Source organism: Heloderma suspectum, chromosome 3, assembly GCF_057233095.1.
Source record: "Heloderma suspectum isolate Gila_16-S chromosome 3, 16-S_ref, whole genome shotgun sequence".
Lineage (NCBI taxonomy): Eukaryota > Metazoa > Chordata > Lepidosauria > Squamata > Helodermatidae > Heloderma > Heloderma suspectum.
The window spans coordinates 217,048,655-217,070,202 of NC_139460.1; the positions used below are offsets into that span (position 1 = coordinate 217,048,655).

The following is a 21,548-nucleotide window of genomic DNA, read 5'->3' on the forward strand; positions in this document are numbered from 1 at the left end:
CTCCCCCACCCCATGACTTGCCAATCAAGTGAAAATCAGGTATACAGAGAACACAATGGGCACCTACTTAGGCTTGAACAAGTAACAGCTGTTAATTAAAAGAAAAATTACTGGCCCAGTTCCAACAAGCCTGCTGTCTCAAAGGAGACTTGAAGAAGAAACCCGGTGTGGGACAACAGACCAATGTCAGCAATGTCAACCAGAAAACACCTTCAAAGCCCACAATGAAGTCTTCTTGGTGAGTGTTTCCAGGAGAGTCTATTATTGTGTAATCCCCCTGCCTCACTCACAGAATTTTACAGGGGGTCCAGACAACATCTTCAATTTGTAACCCTTCCATATTTTCCCACTGCTTCTGTCATCTTTTTTGTTAACAGAAAAATATGCGAAGGAGGAATAGCTGCATAGTGTCTTTTGACTGGCCACAATGTGTACATTAATTGTGGCCCCTTGTCTGACATTACCCTTCTATGTTAACCATGCTGGAAAAGTTGTTCATCCCAGAAATAATAGATAAACAAATATTTTCTGGTGCTTCTGAAGTGCAGCAATAACAGCCATTGCAAGCCAGCTAGACTGAGCCATGAGAATAGAAACCTGGCTGGGGAATGATAGGAGTTGCAGTTTAACACATCTGCGGGGGTGTCAGGTTGGGGAAGGTTGGTATATACAATACTGAGCTAGATGGACCAAAGATCTGACTTGGTATAAGGCAACTTCCTCAATGTAGCCTCATGTAGAATGTAGTGCAAATGAAATGGAAATGGAAAACACTGTCCCAGCACAAATCCTGGCTAGGACCCATATGATAAGAAGTAGAGACAGGAATGTAAATGATGAATTCTTAAATGACAAAGAGGCTTGAGGAATGGAGTAGAAACTCAGGTAAGATACTTGCAGCAGGGGTTCCCAACCTTTTTGGACCCGTGGGCACATTTGTGAAATCGATAAAACTGCTGTGGGCACCACCACAAAATGCTTAATCAGTGGATCGCCACTCTGGTGTCTATCTGTTGTGTCTATGCATCTTGGGCTGCATCTTATTCAGCAAAAACAGTTGTTTCATGTCTGTTGGATGCTGCAACATCTCTTTAATAAGGGATTGTCTAATTTGGCTAAATGCTGGCAGTTGTTGTTGTTTATTCGTTCAGTCGCTTCCGACTCTTCGTGACTACATGGACCAGCCCGCACCATAGCTTCCTGTCAGCCGTTGCCACCCCTAGCTCCCCCAAGGTCGAGTCCGTCACCTCCAGAATATCATCCATCCATCTTGCCCTTGGTCGGCCCCTCTTCCTTTTGCCTTCCACTTTCCCTAGCATCAGCATCTTCTCCAGGGTATCCTGTCTTCTCATGATGTGGCCAAAGTACTTCAGTTTTGCCTTTCATATCATTCCCTCAAGTGAGCAGTCTGGCTTTATTTCCTGGAGAATGGACTGGTTTGATCTTCTTGCAGTCCAAGGCACTCTCAGAATTTTCCTCCAGCACCACAGTTCAAAAGCATCTGTCTTCCTTCGCTCAGCCTTCCTTATGGTCCAGCTCTTGCAGCCATAGGTTACTATGGGGAATACCATTGCTTTCACTATGCAGTCCTTTGTTGTCAGTGTGATGTCTCTGCTCTTCACTATTCTATCAAGATTTGTCATTGCTGTCGTCCCAAGAAGTAAACGTCTTCTGATTTCCTGGCTGCAGTCTGCGTCTGCAGTCATCTTTGTGCCTAGAAAGACAAAGTCTGTCACTGCCTCCACGTTTTCTCCCTCTGTTTGCCAGTTATCAGTCAAGCTGGTTGCCATAATCTTGGTTTTTTTGAGGTTTAACTGCAACCCAGCTTTTCACTTTCTTCTTTCACCGTCATGAGGTTCCTCAGCTCCTCCTCACTTTCAGCCATCAAAGTGGTATCATCTGCATATCGGAGATTGTTAATGTTTCTTCCAGCGATTTTAACTCCAGCCTTGGCTTCATCAAGCCCAGCACGTCGCATGATGTGTTCTGCGTACAGGTTGAATAGGTAGGGTGAGAGTATACAACCCTGCCATACTCCTTTCCCAATCTTAAACCAGTCCATTGTTCCGTGGTCTGTTCTTACCGTTGCTACTTGGTCGTTATACAGATTCCTCAGGAGGCAGACAAGATGATTTGGTATCCCCATCCCACCAAGAACTTGCCACAATATCTTATGATCCACACAGTCAAAGGCTTTAGAATAGTCAATAAAACAGAAATGGATGTTTTTCTGAAACTCCCTGGCTTTCTCCATTATCCAGCGGATATTGGCAATTTGGTCTCTAGTTCCTCTGCCTTTTCTAAACCCAGCTGGTACATCTGGCAATTCTCGTTCCATGAATTGCTGGAGTCTACCTTGCAAGATCTTGAGCATTACTTTACTGGCATGTGAAATAAGTGCCACTGTTCGATAGTTTGAACATTCTTTGGTGCTTCTCTTTTTTGGTATGGGGATATAAGTTGATCTTTTCCAATCTGTTGGCCATTCTTGTGTTTTCCAAATTTGCTGCCATATGGCATGCATCACCTTGACAGCACCATCTTGCAAGATTCTAAACAGTTCAGTTGGGATACCATCATCTCCTGCTGCCTTGTTATTAGCAATGCTTCTTAAGGCCCATTCAACCTCACTCTTCAGGATGTCTGGCTCTAGCTCACTGACCACACCATCAAATCTATCCCCGATATTATTATCCTTCCTATACAGATCTTCCGTATATTCTTGCCACCTTTTCTTGATCTCTTCTGCTTCTGTTAGGTCCTTGCCATCTTTGTTTTTGATCATACCCATTTTTGCCTGGAATTTACCTCTGATGTTTCTAATTTTCTGGAAGAGGTCTCTTGTCCTTCCTATTCTATTATCTTCTTCCGCTTCCACGCATTGCTTGTTTAAAAATAATTCCTTATCTCTTCTGGCTAACCTCTGGAATTTTGCATTTAATTGGGCATATCTCCCCCTATCACTGTTGCCTTTTGCTTTCCTTCTTTCTTGGGCTGCTTCCAGTGTCTCAGCAGACAGCCATCTTGCCTTCTTGGTTTTCTTTTTCTTTGGGATGTTTTTTGTTGCCGCCTCCTGAACAATGTTGCGAACTTCTGTCCACAGTTCTTCGGGACCCTATCTACTAAATCTAGTCCCTTAAATCTATTCTTCACCTCCACTGCATATTCATGGGAATATTAGTGAGCTCATATCTAACTGATCTGTGGGTCTTCCCTATTCTCTTTAGTCTGATTCTAAATTGTGCAATAAGAAGTTCGTGATCTGAACTACAATCAGCTCCAGGTCTTGCTTTTACCAACTGCATAGATGTCCGCCACCTTTGTCTACAAAGGATGTAGTCAATCTGATTTCGGTGTCGACCATCTGGTGAAGTCCATGTATAAAGTCGCCTCTTAGGTTGTAGGAAGAGAGTGTTTGTTATGCACAGTGAGTTGTCTTGGCAAAATTCTATCAGCCTATGTCCTGCTTCATTTTGTTCTCCCAGACCATGCTTGCCTGTAATTCCAGGTGTCGTTTGACTACCCACCTTAGCATTCCAGTCTCCTATAATGAAAATAACATCTTTTTTTGGCGTACTATCCAGTAGGTGCTGCAGATCCTCATAGAACTGATCTACTTCCGCTTCTTCAGCATCTGTGGTTGTGGTGTATATTTGGATCACTGTGATGTTAAATGGCTTACCCTGAATTCGAATTGAGATCATTCTGTCATTTTTTGGATTGTATCCAAGCACTGCTTTAGCCACTTTATTATTAATTATGAAGACTGCTCCATTTCTTCTGTGGACCTCTTGTCTACAGTAGTAGATCTGGTGGTCATTTGATGTGAAATGTTCCATTCCAGTCCATTTCAGTTCACTGACACCCAAAATGTCTATATTTAATCTTGACATCTCCCCAGTAACCACATCCAATTTGCCCTGGCTCATAGATCTTACATTCCAGGTTCCTATGGTGTGTTGATCTTTAGAACATCGGATTCGTCGTTCACCACCAGCACCATTGGCTGCTAGCCGTCCTTTTGGCTTTGAGCTAGTTGTGTCATCACATCTGGGGCTAGTTGAACTTATCCTCTGTTCCTCCCCAGTAGCATTTTGACCATCTTCCGACCTGGGAGTCCCATCTTCCGAAGGTATACCGACATATCTCTGGTTGTACTGATCCATTTAGTTTTCATGGCAAGAATACTGGGGTGGGTTGCCGTTTCCTTCCCCAGGGATCGTATTTAGTCTGACCTCTCTGCCATGACCTTCCCGTCTTGGGTGTCCCTTCACGGTTTAGCTCATGACGTCATTGAGGTGCTCAAGCTCCAGCACCACGACAAGGATTTCCTTTGCTGAAGAAATGCTGGCAGTGCAATACAGCAAATGCTTCTTTTAAACATATGTTTTGGCAATGTCCAGCAGTTGCTTCTTTTTGTGGGGAGGTTATTACTGTACTGGTAAATTTTGTACTGGAACAGTCTTCAGTGTTCACTGATGTACATGCTGTTTTAAATTATTTACCTGCTTCATGGAAATCCACAAATGGTCTGGATTCTTGGTGCCCTTTTGGCAGCTAAAAGACTGATATTACAACACTGGAAGATAAACTCCCCCCTCCTATAATGCAATGGATTGAGGACCTTACAATGCGTTCAGTATTTGAAAGGGTGGCATATAGACACCACCTTCAAATGGATATTTGGATATTTGGTCCGCTTTTGTTGAAGCCTATGTATAGTTGTTATAAAGTTGTGTGCATTTCATACAAATCCATGTACATATATTAAAAAAACAGGAACATTTTTAAAAAATTGGGTGCCCCAGCCACCAGGTGGGAGACTCCTTTGTGATGCCATTGGAGGTGATATAGAGACCACCAGCGCGGCACTGGGGACCCCTTGCATAGTATAAATTAGTCAGGCCTGCTCCTATGGCCTATTTCTTTGGTTTCTAGTAAGTTGTGTACACCTGTGAGTACCAAAACTGTACCTGTTGGAAGCCAGTGATGAGAGGCACTGCCTTTGGGAATCTGTGGTGAGTTTGCTTCAGCAGCTCTGGAGTGTGAGCTTCCTCATTTATCTTAATTGTTATACTTGTGGGAGGGGGAATTAGTGGTCCCTTTGCCATCTAATTGCTGAAGGCTGAGCCAGAGAGAGGTAAATAGTGTGTGGGGGAGAAATGCTGGACTCTTGCTCAACAATATTTTTCAAAGCAACGTGCTATGCATTACATGCCCTTTTAAACTTGTAAGGTTTTATACAAGGATGGCTTAAACAAAATTGAACCCCTTTATCTTACTATGTGACACGTTTTGCTTTCTTCAAAAAGGACTGTGTTGCTTTCACTTCCCCAGAGGGAGATCAGATGCAACCTTTCCACTGCGTTCTGTTCCTCTAGGGCAGGAGTGGGGAACCTGTGGCCCTCCAGATTTTGTTGGACCCCCGACTCCCATCAGCTCCAACCAGAATGGCCAATGGTCAGGGGTGATGGGAGGTGTATTCAACATCATCTGCAGGGCGACAGGTTCCCCACCCCTGCTTTAGGGAACAGGGAAACTGCCATCCTATGGAAGCTTTATAAAAATCTGCTTACCTTCAACAGGGATAGTCAACTGACAACCTGTCGACCAGATTTCCAGTCTATTTCCAGTTCCTAATTGCCCCTCTCCTGCAGGTCCCATGGGGAAATTAGCACCATTTTATTTGGTCTGATCATGATGTCAAATATATAATAGGAATTAGCATTATCTGACAATCAGTGGCCAGATTGGGGCAGGGGGGTGGGGCGGTGAGCTGGTCTCAGAATTCTGTTTTTAAACTCATCCGTAAGTGAGTTTGCCGCTCTAGGGCAAAACCACCTTTTTGGGCTCGTAGGTGCATTTGGCAAGCTGAGAAACTCCTGGGCACCACCACATAATGGCTGACATGGGAGGTGTAGCTAGTAATAAAAGATAAGTGACTTCCCCAAAAGACTGAGTACAATGCAGAGGTGGCGTCTGAGCCCCAACACACTAAACAGCAGAAATCTATTTCACAGAAGCGCATCAGCAGTAACCTAGTTCACAGAAGGCAAACTGTTTTTCTCCCCCCCCTTTCTGCCACCCAATTCATTCTCCCCATCCCTCACACTTTGAATCACCACACACACACACACACACACACACTCTTACACTCACACACCAACACATCCATCTATTCACATACACACACTCACACACATGCAAGCCCCCCCCCATGTACCCATTAGGTGCACACACACACACACACACACACACCCCTCTGTAGGACCTAGAGAATATGACAGCCCCTCCCTCCCCAGCAGCTGCTTAGGAAATTGTCCATTGCTGAGCTGCACACTTCCCTGTGGCAAAGCCTGCCCGAATGGAGAACCCACCTTCCACCTTGGAGACAAAGCCAAGGCTGCGTTTAAGGTCAGAGCAGATGGACTGCAAACACCAGCGAAACTTGGCATCGCAGCGGTATTTGTTGGCACCGCAGGTGTCGTAACATACATCCAGCTGGTTGCAGCACTTAGTCATGGCTGGGATACCCATATCCAGCTGTACAGGGAAAGAAAGGGGAGATGCCATTCTGAACCATAACTCTTTTTGGGCTCATATTTCACCTCTAAATTCCATTTATAACTTTCCATTATGAAGGTGCTGGCTTGTAACACTGGTGGTCCATCGAGTCCAGCAGAAGAACAATCTGTTGCAATGAGACTAAGCATTAGATAAGCCTATCATCACTTGACTTTCGGTCTTGGAGACCCAGGGTACCTCCCGATCGTGCTTTGAACAGCACAAATGGTAATTCAAGAAACTGAGAGTTTGAGAACAAGACATTGTTCGTCGCCCAGCAGTACCCCCTCTTCTACAGATGACCTGAATGTGTCAATGAAGCAGCCATCACAGCTGTTTTAGATATTCATCAGGAAACATACAGGTAATGCATAAACACTTTCCCCATCATTTTTTAAATACCAGAAGAACTGAATAATATCCTGAACACCATGCATTAATGTGTGTAGAAGTAAAGCAATACATCCAAATATTCAATGTTGTTTTTCAACAAACTGATTTAGGGTGCAATCCTATGGCTGCTAGTCAGTGCCTAGATGGCCATAGGATAGGTCGGTTCCTGGAACCGACCTCAGAGCCTGCACTCTGAGGTCGGTTCCCTGAGAACTGACTTCCACCCCCTCCCGCGCTGCCTCATAAGCAGCGCAGATCATCCCCGTGCTCTGCACTCGTAAGAGCAGCGCAGAGTGTGGAAAACGGGGCGCTCCCAGGGCTGGGAGGTCAGAAGTGCCAGTACGACACATCCTATGTGTCATCCGGCCACTGCTTCCTGCACTCCGAGGTCCCGCGGCTAGACAGCTGAAATCGGCTGTCTAGCCGCTAAAGCAGGGCAGCGGGAGCGGGGAGGAGATTCGCTCCTTACCAATCCTCCCCCTCGTGCCGGATAGGCAGTCGCCCCCGGGGTCGGAGGTGACCGTCGATCCAGATAGGATTGCTCTCTCCGTTACTTATCAAATCTATGGATATATAAAGAAGAAAAATGGTTTATTGGTTACTCTGGATTCTGCATTAAAGAGAGAACCGGTGTGGTCTAGTGATTCGAAGGTTGGACTAGGACCTGGGAGATCTGGCTTCTAGTCCCCACTCAGCCATGAAACTCGTTGAGTGACTATGGGCCAGTCACTGAACCTCAGCCTAGCCTAGCTCACAGGTGGTTGTGAGGATAAGGGGAGGAGGATCATGTAAGCTGCCTGAAGTTCCTTGCAAGAGGAAAAAAGGCGGGATATAAATGTAATAATAAATAATTAATATTATATATATATATAAGTGAGTGTAAAAATGCAATACCTTATTTCAGTAATCCAGAGAAGAGATGTTTTATTGATTGATGTGTATAATATGTATTGCAATCTGTATTGTTTGACTTTTATCATGCAAAGAAAATGTTCAGGATGATTGTTTGCACTAGCAGGACAATAAATGTGTTTTACAATAATAATGACAGCAACAAGAAGAAGATCCTGGACATAGTGGGACATAGCTCACGTGCTTCCCAATATAGAAGAAGGATAAAGCAGCACAAAGGAAAGATCAAGCCATGTGGAGTGAGGCTTCCACTGGCCAGCCGCAATTCACAAGTGCAAAGATGTTTTGTAGGAGCAGGGAGACAACCAAGCTTTATATATTGTTCATCAGCCTTGAGCTGGCAAATGCTGAACCCTTTCTTGGGCAGCAGTATCAACTGGCACTGGGCCAGGTGTCCACTGATGGATTCATTCTAATCTGGTCCTTATCCGAGGGCCATGTGGGCTTCTGGGGGGTGCTCCTCTGTTGCAACCTATTGCTCCTCCAGTATTCATATGACTGAGGACACTTTTGTCTTTTAATCGTTATCAAGATGATGGGAGTTTTGCATCCTGAGTCCTTTTATGCTATCCCCTTCCAGGGGCTTGTTTCATTCATGGCAGCAGCCACCAACAGTTGGGGGCTAAATGCTGCAGTGACTAGCCAGCCAATCCAACAGTAAATTACATGGGCAGCAGTCAGGCGACACATCATCCTTCTGCTCGCCATCAGCAGGCAGCCATTGGCAGGCAGACAGCTTGCACTTGATACCATGACATGAGTGACTCTCTAAGCAAACATTGACCCATTTGCTCTCCCCCATTCGGAGAAAAGTGGACAAAAATAAACAAGCGATCACCACATTGCCAGCAAAATCAAGTGCTCATTTCTCCCTGGAAGTTTTGGTTAGTAAATTATATTGTCAGGAAATTAGTTGTTAGCAGTACATACACTTTCGGGTACCTTGAGACCCAGGAAATAAGAACTACAGCCATTGGGTTCTGGAGACTTGTAATTCGGTCTGGGCATTGGTGCTTTCCCTGCAAGACAAGCAACAGGGGAACAAAATTACTAAAAGTTCTACATAGTAGCCTTGAAAGAACAACATTGTACAAAGTTCTTTAGGGGGTTGCTGAACAACAGGAAAAGTCTGGCTTTGGTTTGCCAAAGAGAAGGAATACATTTGATTAAGTGTCCTTAGAAATATAAAGTTGAAGCCATATTTACAGGTTTACACCCTTTACACCAGGGGTGGGCAACTTTGGTAGGTCAGTTTTGCCCCCCACACCAGACCTTACCAGATGGCCACACACCCCTGCCGCCACTGCAATTGCTGTCATTGTGCTGCTGAATCGCTGTGGAATTGCTTCAGTGAGCACCACCATGTTTAAAAGGCAAATCATGCTCCCAGAAGACCCAGAAGAGTGCAATTTGCCATTACATTGTAGGATTGTAGGCCAGGTATTGTGCACCCTTGTTTTACACCATATTAATTATTCTAGACTAGAACTGCAATTACATTTTGCACAAATTAGAAATCACAGTCTGGCAAAATCATGAATTTCACCCCTCAAGTTGTGAGTGTGTCATTTCATATTTGAAATTTAAATATGTATTTTGAACGTGAATGTTCTTGAAATTCAGCTGCTTCAGATGTTGCCCTTTTGATTGTTCCAGTTTTAGCAGATGTGAAATAAGGTATTTTATAAGATGTCAGTAGTCAATAATCAAACACATTCCATTACATGTCGCCTATAAGATACTGTCAAACATATGAAGTAGCATTGCATGCCAACTCTCAGATACCATGGCTTCTCTGTTCCTGACCATGTTTAACGTTCCAGGTCATGCACACACTGGACATTCAAGAAGGCCAAGAAACCTACTAGGCACACTGCATTCATTTATCTACAACAATAAAATGCAACACATATACAAAAAGAAAACGTAATATCCTACAGTCACAGCATTCAAGGAATGTTTAATTTTTTTTCTTGCCCCCTGCAGTGCAGCCAGCTTTTGAGAACGCACCTACATATCACGTGAGAGGAGAAATAGCAGATACAAATGGCTCTGTCATTGCTTGTCGAGTTGAGATGCGTATAGCAAATGCCTTCATGTCAGCAAAACAAGCTTTTATGAGCACTTGCACAGAGATGTTAAAAACAACAACAGCCAAGCAGTTGATATTATCTGTCCTGGAATGTAATGGTCATGATTTATGATTTAGTTAAGGCTACTAGCTTGTCGATAGGTTACACTTTAGTTCATTATTTGGTTTTTAAATTAAATCTCCTTATCGCAGGTTTTGGGTGGTCTTTTGTAGAGAGCAGATTCAAAAGCTGGTCAAGTGGAGGTTGGCAACGATGAGCAAAGGGAAAATCTAGGGGGGAAATAATCTTAGGGGAGAGCATGTACTATAGGGGGTAGGCAATGTGGTGCCCCCAGCAACCTTTCTTGGTGCCCACCAATGTGTTCTACCCCTACCACTTTTTAAAAATTAGCAAATATTGTTACCAGCAGCTGGGATTGCTTCAAAGCAAAGTGCTTTCCTGGAGGGCCTCCAGGAAAATGAAATCTTCAATTCCCATGAATGCCTCTGGGCCACACATGGGGCTCAGGACCTTCTTAGGGAATGAAGGCGGTGGGTAGCTTGAGGCCAATGCTTTCCTTTGCAGCACACAGACACTACAGAAAAGGGGGGGGGAGAAAAGGGGACTCTTGACACTTCTGTCTGGTAAGCTGGCAGGGGTGGGGAGGGGTTGACTAAAGAGAGCAGGGCTAGGGTGGGAAACAGTAAGCCAGCTGGGGGGCTGGCAGGGAAGCCAGCAAGAGGGGAGGGAGAGCAGCTGGAAGCCAGAGGAGGCTGGGGAAGCCAGAGAGAGAGAGAGAGAGAAAATGAAAATGGTGGTGATCAGGAGTAAGACAGAAAAAGAATTTTGGCAGCAAATTGGTGGTTTTCCTCATTGTGCTAGTTATGCTGTGCATGTGTTGATTGATGATAGCACAGCATCATTAGTGTTAGTGCTGGGACATCAATAGATACCACCTGCTGGTCAGAAGGAATGGGCATGTTTGGGAGACAATCCCATGCAAAGCCATAGAGTGTGGGTAGGCATCATCTGCAAATGGATGTGTATTTGGATGCACATGCAATTCACACCTGTGGTTCCTAGTCCAAGAGGTTCCGTATGCAAGGCAGCAGGATTAAAGAAAAGGTACATGCATGTCAAATCCATATCTGACAGTTTGTATGTTAGAAGGAACTATGTGTTCAGCCTTATCCCATCCTTCCTGACTGAAGTTTTATTGCTTTTAAGCATTTCTTGGTTTAACAAGACTGTATTATAACAGCGAATACCCGATTCAGATGGACTTATCCTCTTAGTGGGTTAGTGGGATTGCACCTCCCTCCCTGACCACAAATGCATGCCCTGAGTTTAGGTTTGCTGCACATCCATTCATGAGCACCTCATTTGCACAGGACCTTCAGGCCAAAAGCAGAATGTCCATATGTTTCAGCCGCACTATCAATATTTCATATAATGTCTGGCGGTTGGATCCAGGATCTGGCTTCCGCAAGAGGACGTGCCGTTCCGTGAGAGGAAGTGCTCTGCTCACTGAAAGTCCCTCCACCCAATTTTTGGGTATTCTCTCCTCCCCACCCCCACAACTCACCCTGCTCAGCAGGGTCTCCTGACTCTCTGTGCCATACTTTTAGAAGGGCTGGAAGGACTGCCATGGAAAGGAGGGGCAGGGAAGTCCACTTCCACCAGCGCAGTTGATCCTGCTTAAATCTGCATTCAACCTCTAGGAATCAGCTGTGCTACTCAGGCTTATGGATATCAGCATTTCATGCATAGGCACTGTGCAGATGAGATACCCAAGAGTGGACAGCCCACAGGGCAAATTCTGCCACCCACCTCTGCTTCACACGTAATGAGCACATCCATCAGAAGTGGCCCTGCACAGGGAAAAGTCACATCCAAAGCAGCCCTCCTTCCTTGCTGTTGAGATTCCTCGCCCAGAGCATTTCTACACAAGGTTTTTATCACATGCTCATGATTGGTCATTCATGGAGGTTTGTGGATCCTTTACAAAACATCGTCAACCTCCAGGATGTCTCCCACACTTTCTGGCCTTTATCCGACTTTTTAAAAGTTTGGAGATAACCCCGATAAGGAACATTGATCCAATATATTGGATGTGTCTAATTGCACAGTTCCGCTACAACCACAGCACCATCTAGTGGCTGTAAAATGAAACATATAGAACTTGCTGAGAAAGGAATTCCTCAATTCAAAGCACGTGATTCAAAGCACGTATAAAGGAGCCTATCTTAATCCCACAAAGAATCCGGAAGCAGAAGTCCCCCTAAGAATGCAGGAGTTTAGCTTTGTGTGGTGAAGCTCCCAGTCAGTGAGGGAGCCATGAGTAACAGATTTAGACCCTGACGGCCACCCCTGCTTCACCTCATCCTAGAAAACCTCAGCCTTGGCAGCTGCTTAGGTTCATCTGGTGGTCAAGCAAGCCTTTTATCTCCCCCTTGCCCACATCAATCTCAAATTCTTAAGGCAGGGGTGGGCAACTTGTGGCCCTCTGGATGTTTTGGCCTTAAACTCCCATCAGCCCTAGCTAGCACAGCCGATGGCAAGGGGTGATGGGAGCTGTAGGCCAAAACATCTGAAGGGTCATATGTTCCCATCTATCATAATATGGGACACCTGAAGATGCTGAAGATAACACAGATTACCAGTTTGGCAAGTGGCTATAAACACAGTGTGGTACGTTGCCCCTTGGAAAATGTTAATCTGTATCCATCCTCTGTTCGTGCCACTCTGCGAAAGGGGCAGGATGGAGGATCAGGACCACAGTACCTGACAGAACGCCTCTCCCAGCATGAACCAACCTGTACACTATGCTCTGCATCTAAGGCCCTCTTCCAGGATCCTCCTCTGAGGGAGGCTCAGAGGACAGCAACAAGGGAGAGGGCCTTTTCGGTAGTGGTTCCCCATTTATGGAATAATCTCCCTGATGAGGCCTGCCTGGCGCCAACATTGTCATCTTTTTGGCGCCAAATTAAAATTGCCCTCTTCTCTCAGGCATTTGGTAGTGTATAATGAGTCTCCTGATTGTCTTTGGGTGATTGTTATACATTGTTTTAGATATATTTTGTTGTGTGTGTTATTTGTTTTATGTTATTATGTGAATGGTTTTTTATATTTTATATAATGTATTTAATGGTTTAAAATTTTTGTGAACTGCCCAGAAAGCTTCGGCTAAGGGGCAGTATAGAAATTTAATAAATGACATAAAATGAAATGAGTTACCCTCCAGTGGCCTAACAGTCTGCAGAAATCCCTGCAGACCAGATGGAGAGAGACAGTTCAAACCTTCACTGGTTGCCAAGCTAGCTATCACCGTTCCAAGGACATAAGAGGAGCAAGATGCCCTCACCCTCCTCGCCATGTCAGGTGCCATGTCGCAACAGGATGAATCCCTCCCTCTTTTTTGCTGGCATCTGAGCCCTACTACTTTGGTGGTCTTTCTTTTAAGTGGCTAGATGACATTCCCCACATTACACAGCAGTTAACCCAGGTTTTGGCAGCTGAGAGCACACTTGACAAATGGCTTCAGTCCATCCTGGCTCTCTGATGAGTGTACTTGTATAATATATTTTTCCATTACATTTTTTTCAAAAATGTGATGTGTAAATTGGTGCTGGACCATCTGTAATGTGTGGTACAGAAATACTTTTTGCTTTCGTTTTTTTTAAATAGTGCAAAGCCAATGGGAATTTTTGGAGGTCAGGTTAAATAACCACTGGCCACTCCAGGGATGGTGGTGGTGCGGGATGAGAAGGGAGTTGATAAGCAGCTCCATTAGTACCAATTTCAGGGGCTAATGGAGGGGGGGAGGCATCGTGAAAGCAAAATGCAGAGTCTTAAGTCTCAGCAAAATAAGAGAAAACAAATGCAACACATTTTTCCTCCAAAGAGGCTGCGTGTGTTTCCCTTCCTTCACTGTCTCACAGCCATACCAGACAGCAAACCCAGGTCATACATGATTAATGGGGCCCCTGTCCAGCTACACACACAAGTAACTGCGTGTAGGACACCTACTTACATGTTGCCCAAAAAGAGGGAATCCATCACCCCAAAAAGAGGACAAAGGAGGACATCAGTTTACATTGCTCATTTATATGTGTAGGTGCAAATTTAGAAATAATTACCAGCTCTTCAATAAAAATATAATACATCTCACCATAGTCAGAAAACTGTGGCCAGGTGACCTATGTGCCTTGCTGAGTTTGCTGCCCAGGTGCTATTGATGGGCCACTTCAAGGCCCCTGCTGCTCTCCCTCCTTATGGTTCTTTAACATTAAACTGGACTTGAACTGCACAGCCCATCAAATAGACAGGAGGCCTTCAGTAGAGGACTGTCCCTTGAGAGTTCTTCAAATAGAGAACTGTCCTCTGTAAAACAGGATGCCTGCCCACCCAAGCTGTGTGCACCAACCTCACTGAAGATGAGCGCTGCTGGCTTTGACCACTTGGGGTTTCGGCAGGGTGGGAGTCTCTCTACTCCTAAAGAGGTTGGGTAGGGCGGGGGATCTTCACAACAACAGAATGAGAAGCACGTTGGAGTATTACTCAGATTTTCATGGAATTGGCTTTGCTCCATCAGGGACACACAAAGCAAAATATGCTGAATGTAGCATGCCTTTAAAATCTGGTTTTCAGGGGTCACACAGCACTTGAAAGAACATACTTCCAGGTGGGCTGGGAGGAGTAGAACTAAATGTCATCAAACTGGCAGGGGCTGCTCAACTAATGAGAGAGGCTTGTTTCCTGCCCCTGTCCAGGCTCCCCCTTGCTACTACATTATTATGGATGGAGAGCAACTAATTTCCCCATCTGTGCAGATTTCCCTGAAGAGGCCCAAATCTGCAGTTCTTGAGGGCAGCATCTGAAGCGTCCCCCTGAGAGCCCTACCCCAATTTTGCCCCACTCCAGCAATCTGAAATGGAGTTATTGCTTCCACCGCCCCCCCCCTTCTCCCTTTCTTCTTCTTCTCCCTGCTTGCAATGAGAAGCTCCCATAAACCCGAAAGAAAGATCGGATCTGCGATAAAGCAATAGAGCAGAGAAGGGACTTTACATAACAATAGAGAAACGACCTGAAACTACAGAACATCAAAGAAGCACAACATCACAATAGTGATCTAAGAGAGCATCTGAGAAGCGAAAGAGCACTTTAGGGTGAGTTACTAAAGTTAGCCTTTAACACTTTCACTGCAGGGGAGCGAGATTTACTTCTTATTTCTGAGTAAATATGCATGGTGGGAAGGATATGTTAAAGATTAAAAGCAGGCTACCTAAGGTGAATGAGTGTCCCCACTACTGCGGTAATGTGAGGGGTCACTGCTGCGCTCCTGGGGATTTTCTCAATGGGAAAAACTACTTCCATTGGGGAAACAAGAGGGAATGGGGTATCACACCCCCTTGACAACGTCACTGCCAGTTGACAGAGGAACGCCCAAGATTTTGTGTGTGTGTGTGTGTGTGTATGTGTGTGTATATATATATGTGTGTGTGTATATATATGTGTGTGTGTGTGTATATATATATATATATATATAAAACTGGCACACTGTGGTAAAACTGCCAGGGAGCCGCTTTCAGTAAAAAAAGAAAAGAAAAAAGTGGTAGTAAAAGGAGTTTCAGAAAATGCAGCTTTTCAAGAGGGAAATGGCTGGTTGGCAGTGGATTGGTGACAACATCAATTGTCATGAAGGAATTCAGACTGTTCTAATTTCACACTAAATTGCTCATGAAGACAGCCCAGCATTGACCACCCCTGCCTACTTGATCCCAGATGTGTTCAAGGGTCTAGTGACACAAATGGCATGTATCAGTGGCCCCAGGAACTGAACTGGTTGGTGCAAGTGATTTCTAACCCTTCACCTGGAAGCTTGACTCTGTGGGTCAGGGGTGGGCAACTTATGGCCCTCCAGTTGTTTTGGCCTACAACTCCCATTATCAGCCCTAGCCAGCATAGCCAATGGGGAGGGATGATGAGAATGGCCCAAACATCTGGTGAGCCACCCCTGTTGTGAGTGCAGCCTTCCCCAACCTGGTGCCCTCCAGATCTGTTGGACTAAAACTCCCATCATCCCGCAGCCACCATGATTGGCCATGCTGGCTGGAGATGATGAGAGTTGTAGACCAACTGGAAGGCTGAGCTAGTACATTGGATTGGAGCAGAGAAGTCTGGATTTTGCAGCCCATTTGTTATGTATGTATGTATGTGTTACATTTATATCCTGCCTTTTCCTCCCAGGAGCCCAAGGTGATGTGCACGATCCTCCTCCTCTCTATTTTATCCGCATTATGACTCAGTGAAGCTGCGAGTCAGTGACTGGCTCAAAGTCCCCCAGTGAGCTTCATGACCGAGCGGGGCCTAGAACCCAGGTCTCCTGAGTCCCAGTCCAACACTCTAACCACTACACCATACTGGCTCTGTCAGGCTGGGACTCCTGACATTTATAGGGAAGCAGGACTGGCTCAACCATAATGGCAAACTAGGCAACCACCTGGATAAAGGAGTGCCAAAATTCATGGGGCATCTGCCACAGCTATGTAAACGCCTTGGAGAGAGAGCTGGTACCTGCACTTTTGGAGGAGGTGCAGAAAGCAGCATAGCAGCTTGTTGGAAGAATGGTACCCTCCACACTTCAGATGTTTCCACACTTCCCCATCCCTGTCTATTTAACGAAAGCAGAGAGAGGCTACCTGGTGCCCTCCAGATGTTTTGGACTACAACTACAACAATCCCTGACCATTTTGCCATGCTTTGGTACTAGTCCAAAACATCTTGAGTGCACCAGGTTGCCTGAACCATTATTCTTTTGGTACTCAACAGATCTTGATAGGGGAAACTGCAAGGGCAACAAGGGTGGGTTACAAGAATAGTATCCATTCTTGTAGGTGAAATAGCTATTAGAAACTACGCTAATTATAATGTCCCAGAATCTCAGGGATTATGTAGCCAGATGAATTAATATGCATCACAATCATGTGATATCTCAGTTACTTGAAATAAGAAAATTGGCAATAAGAATATAGTATCATGGCCAACTCTTCATAATGTATTGCTCACACAGACAAAAACAAGGCAACATTTTGAATTTGCCCAGGGCAGCAAAACCAAAACCAAAACCAAGGGCCACTGGAAGGCTGCACCCCCTGCCTCCCAGGAAGAATATCATGGCAAGGGGGAGACCAATCTGGTCCCATACATCAGTCAGAGAAGGAACAGCTGTTTCTCTCATCCCTGTCAGAAAGAACACCTATAAGAACTTTGAAACTAAGGGCTTTTCTAGATTAGGCTTTTAATCTGCTACTTTACTGAGGCTTCTGCTTCTAGATTCTTTGTGGGATTAAGATTGGCTCCTTTATGTATGTTCTCCCCCCCCACACACAAGATTTTTCTTTCTCTGCCTTTCTATATGTTACATTACACAACAACTAGGTGGAACAGAAAGGGAGGTGGGGTTGCACTATATGTGAAAAATACATATACTGTATCTGCACAGAAATACAGGAAGATGAGCTTGGTAGTCCCATTGAGAGCATCTGAGTTAAAATAAATGGAGCGAAGAATAAAAGGAACCTCGTGGTTGGAGTCTACTACTGGCCATCCAATCAAGGAGAAGACAAGGATGAAACTTTTGAAAAGCAAACTGCCAAAGTTTCAAGGAAGCATGATGTAGTAGTAATGGGGGACTTCAATTTCCCTGATACTTGTTGGGAGACAAATTCTGCAAGACATGGCCCCTCCAGGAAATTCCTGACTTGTGTGGTGGATAACTTCCTCCTACAGAAAGTAGAGGAAGGAATTAGAGGATTGGCTATCCTTGACTTGATCCTAACCAACAGAGATGACTTAGTGGATAAAGTAGCAGTTGCAGGAACTTTGGGGGAAAGTGACCATGTTTTACTTGAGTTCTTGGTTCTAAAGGAAGCAAAAGCCGAGTGTAGTCAAATGCATACCCTGGATTTTAGGAAAGCTGATTTTAATAAACTCAGAACAATGATCAGTAAGGTCCCATGGCAAGCGACTCTAATGGGAAAAGGAGTCCAAGATGAGTGGGAATTTTTTAAAAAGGAAATTCTGAAGGCACAATTAGAAACAATCCCAACAAGAAAAAAAGGTGGAAGACAACAGAAGAAGCCAATGTGGCTTCACAAAAAGCTTAGAGATGACCTGAAAACAAAAAAAAAGACACATATAGGAAGTGGAAAGAAGGCCAAGCAACAAAGGAAGAGTACAGGCAGGTAGCACAAAATTGCAGGGATGGCGTCAGGAAGGCTAAAGCTGAGAACGAGCTGAGGTTAGCGAGGGATGCTAAAAGCAACAAAAAAGCTTTCTTCAGGTACGTGCAAAGTAAAAGACAGAGGAAAGAAATGGTGGTTCAGCTATTAAATAAGGATGGCAAAATGATAACAGATGACAAGGAAAAGGCAGTAGTGCTCAATTCCTACTTTGGCTCAGTCTTCTCCCAAAAGTGGGTCTATGACCCCCCTGGCAAAGGCGAAGTACAGGCTGAAGGGGCAGGATTGCAGCTTGAGACTGACAGGCATATGGTCAAGGAACACCTAATGACTTTGAATGAGTTCAAATCTCCAGGGCCAGATGAACTGCATCCTAGAGTAATAAAGGAACTGGCAGAAGAACTCTCAGAACCACTGTCTATTCTTTTTGAGAAATCATGGCGGATGGGTGAAGTGCCAGATGACTGGAGGAAGGCTAATGTTGTCCTTATCTTCAAAAAGGGTAAAAAGGAGGAACCTGGGAACTACAGACCAGTCAGTCTGACATTAATCCCTGGGAAAATTCTGGAGCATATTATAAAGCAATCCATCTGTAAGCACCTTGAAACCAACGCAGTGATTACTTGAAGCCAGCATGGATTTGTCAAGAACAAATCCTGCCTGATCTCATTTTTTGATCAACTAACCTCCCTTGTGGACTGTGGGAATGCTGTGGACATAATATACCTCGACTTCAGCAAAGCTTTCGACAAAGTGCCCCATGATATCCTGATGAGCAACCTAGCTCAAAGTGGGCTAGATGAACCAACAATCAGGTGGATCCACAGTTGGCTACAGAATCAGATTCAAAGAGTGCTTATCAATGGGATCTTCTCAAACTGGGGAGAGGTAACAAGTGGGGTACCACGGGGCTCAGTCCTGAGCCCAGCACTCTTCCACATTTGTATTAATGTCTTGGAGGAGGAGGTGCAGGGAATGCACTTAATCAAATTTGCAGATGACACAAAATTGGGCGGGAGAGCTAATACTTTGGAAGACAGAAACAAAATTCAAAGTGATTTTGATAGACTGGAGTGCTGGGCAGAAAACAACAGAATGAAATTTAATAGGGATAAATGCCAAGTTCTGCACCTAGGAAAAGGAAACCAAATGCACAGTTACAAGATGGGGGATACGTGGCTCAACAACACTACAAACGAGAAGGATCTTGGAATTGTTGTCAATCACAAGCTGAATATGAGCCAACAATGTGATGTGGCTGCAAAAAAGGCAAATGCTATTTTGGGCTGCATTAATAGAACCATAGCTTCCAAATCCTGGGAAGGACTGGTTCCCCTCTACTCAGCACTGGTTAAGCCTCATCTGGAGTACTGTGTCCAGTTCTGGGCACCGCACTTTAAGAAGGATGCAGACAAACTGGAGCGGGTTCAGAGGAGGGCAGTGAAGATGATCAGGGGACTGGAAACAAAGCCCTATGAAGAGAGACTGAAAGAACTGGGCATGTTTAGCTTTGAGAAGAGAAGACTGAGGGGAGATATGATAGCGCTCTTCAAGTACTTGAAAGGTCGTCACAGAGAGGAAGGCCAGGATCTCTTCTCCATCATCCCAGAGTGCAGGACACGGAATCATGGGCTCAAGTGACAGAAAGTCAGATTCCGGCTGAACATCAGGAGAAACTTTCTGACTGTTAGAGCAATACAATAATGGAGCCAACTACCTAGGGAGGTAGTGGGTTCTCCCACACTGGAGGCCTTCAAGACGAGGCTGGACCACCATCTGTCAGGGATGCTCTGAATTGGATTCCTGCATTGAGCAGGGGGTTGGACTCGATGGTCTTGTAGGCCCCTTCCAACCCTACTATTCTATGATTCTATGATGTGGTATAGTGGAATTGTGCAAATACACCAGGGTTTCATGCCGCCATTCATGGATATACCAGACATTCCTCGTTAGAAACCCCCCTCACTAAAATGGTTCCAAAGAATGGGAGAGGCCCTGGAGGATGACAATGTCATCTAAATCACCCACAAACTACCATGAGTGAGGAATCACAAACGCACAATAAATGCCTCATGTAGAAAGGCTCTAACAACCTGTGTTTTGTTCTTTCATCCTCCCTCCTAATCCCTTTTCCTTTTGTGCCTTTTAGATTGTAAACCCAACAGCAGGGACTGTCTTATTAATAATCTTTGTAAGCTACTCTGGGAGCCTTTGTTGGCTGAAAATGATATAAATAAATAAGAAAGAATAAATATGTGCCAGCCCTGACTGGACATGAAAGAAGAAAAGCTTACCATATCTACATCGGTATTGACAGACTCCATTCTTCCCTCCTAACAGCTCTGAGACAAAGTCAAAATAGCCATTAACTGCTTCAAAACTGTCCCGGATGGCCCCAATCCCCCAGTCAGAAAAAGAGCTATCCTCTGGCAGTGCTGACTGGTGGGCCTCATTCTCCTGCATTGTCTCTTCAGTGCAATTCCCCACTGTCAGAGACAAGCACCAGATGAATGCACTGATGGTTAACTTCATCCCGAAGTCAGAAAAAACAAATATGGACACAGGAACGTAAAGGAACTACAGTGGGAGAGAGCGAGGGGCTGATAAGAACTGAGATGTTTTGAGTGCAGTGTACACCCGTCCCTGATGGACTTTAAACACTGCTGTGGTAACAGGATGAGATCACCCCAATTAGGGAGCACAAAGTTCAGATACTTTGGTCCAAGCATAACTCAGTGAACCATGGACGTTGCCCAATATTTAAGGTTCTTTTATTTGCTCCTAGGTCCAGCCCAGCTCAGCTTAGAAGGTGGCACCAGTGGATGGCTGGTGAGGCAGAATTCCAAGCCCAATAATAAAATCCATGACTCCGGAGTTTTACCCCCACTTTCCCCCGATTATAGCTCCTTACTCCATCACTTCTGCTCAAGTGAATGGTGCAGAAAAAAGAAGTCATAGCTGGGGAAAGCCTCAAGGATAGGAAACCACTTTCTCTCCTGACTCAGGCCTTGCTGTCCCACCCACACACTCCCATCCTAGTGGTGGCCCGACATATTTTGCTGCCTGAAGTAAAGCCCAAATGGCATATCATACACACACGGACACTGCTAGGGGGACCTACAGTTTTAAAAGTCTTGTTGCGCCATTCAGACATCAGTTCCTGCCTTCATTTATTCTCCTCCCCCCAATAGTGCCACCTGAAGCAAGTCACTTCACCCTGCTGTACAGCAGGGGCATAAAGTGGTCACATGTATCGCCAAAGAATGAGGTAAACTTCACCAGAAAGTGACGCATACCAAAAGTGACAGAAAATGACAAAAGGGGACACACGTTTGCATAACATTTGCATATGCTAATTTATACA

At 45.0% G+C, this 21,548-nt stretch overlaps 1 protein-coding gene across 4 annotated transcripts in view; it reads right to left on the reverse strand.

The window, feature by feature from the left end:
* The window catches only part of PLA2G12B (phospholipase A2 group XIIB), a 33,172-nt gene extending 12,360 nt beyond the window's left edge, over positions 1-20,812 (reverse strand). For 2 of the 4 annotated variants that reach the window (XM_084845602.1, XM_084845601.1), the window contains exons 1-3: positions 20,479-20,812; positions 8,800-8,888; positions 6,378-6,543 (exon numbers count right to left, since the gene is read on the reverse strand). In XM_084845602.1, coding sequence (XP_084701728.1) covers positions 6,378-6,543; positions 8,800-8,888; positions 20,479-20,716 — 493 coding nt within the window. In that variant the 5' untranslated portion in view covers positions 20,717-20,812. The remainder of the gene's footprint in view (positions 1-6,377; positions 6,544-8,799; positions 8,889-20,478) is intronic. The other 2 variants (XM_084845604.1, XM_084845603.1) reach the window with 2 other exon arrangements.
* Between the last annotated feature and the right edge of the window lie 736 nt (positions 20,813-21,548).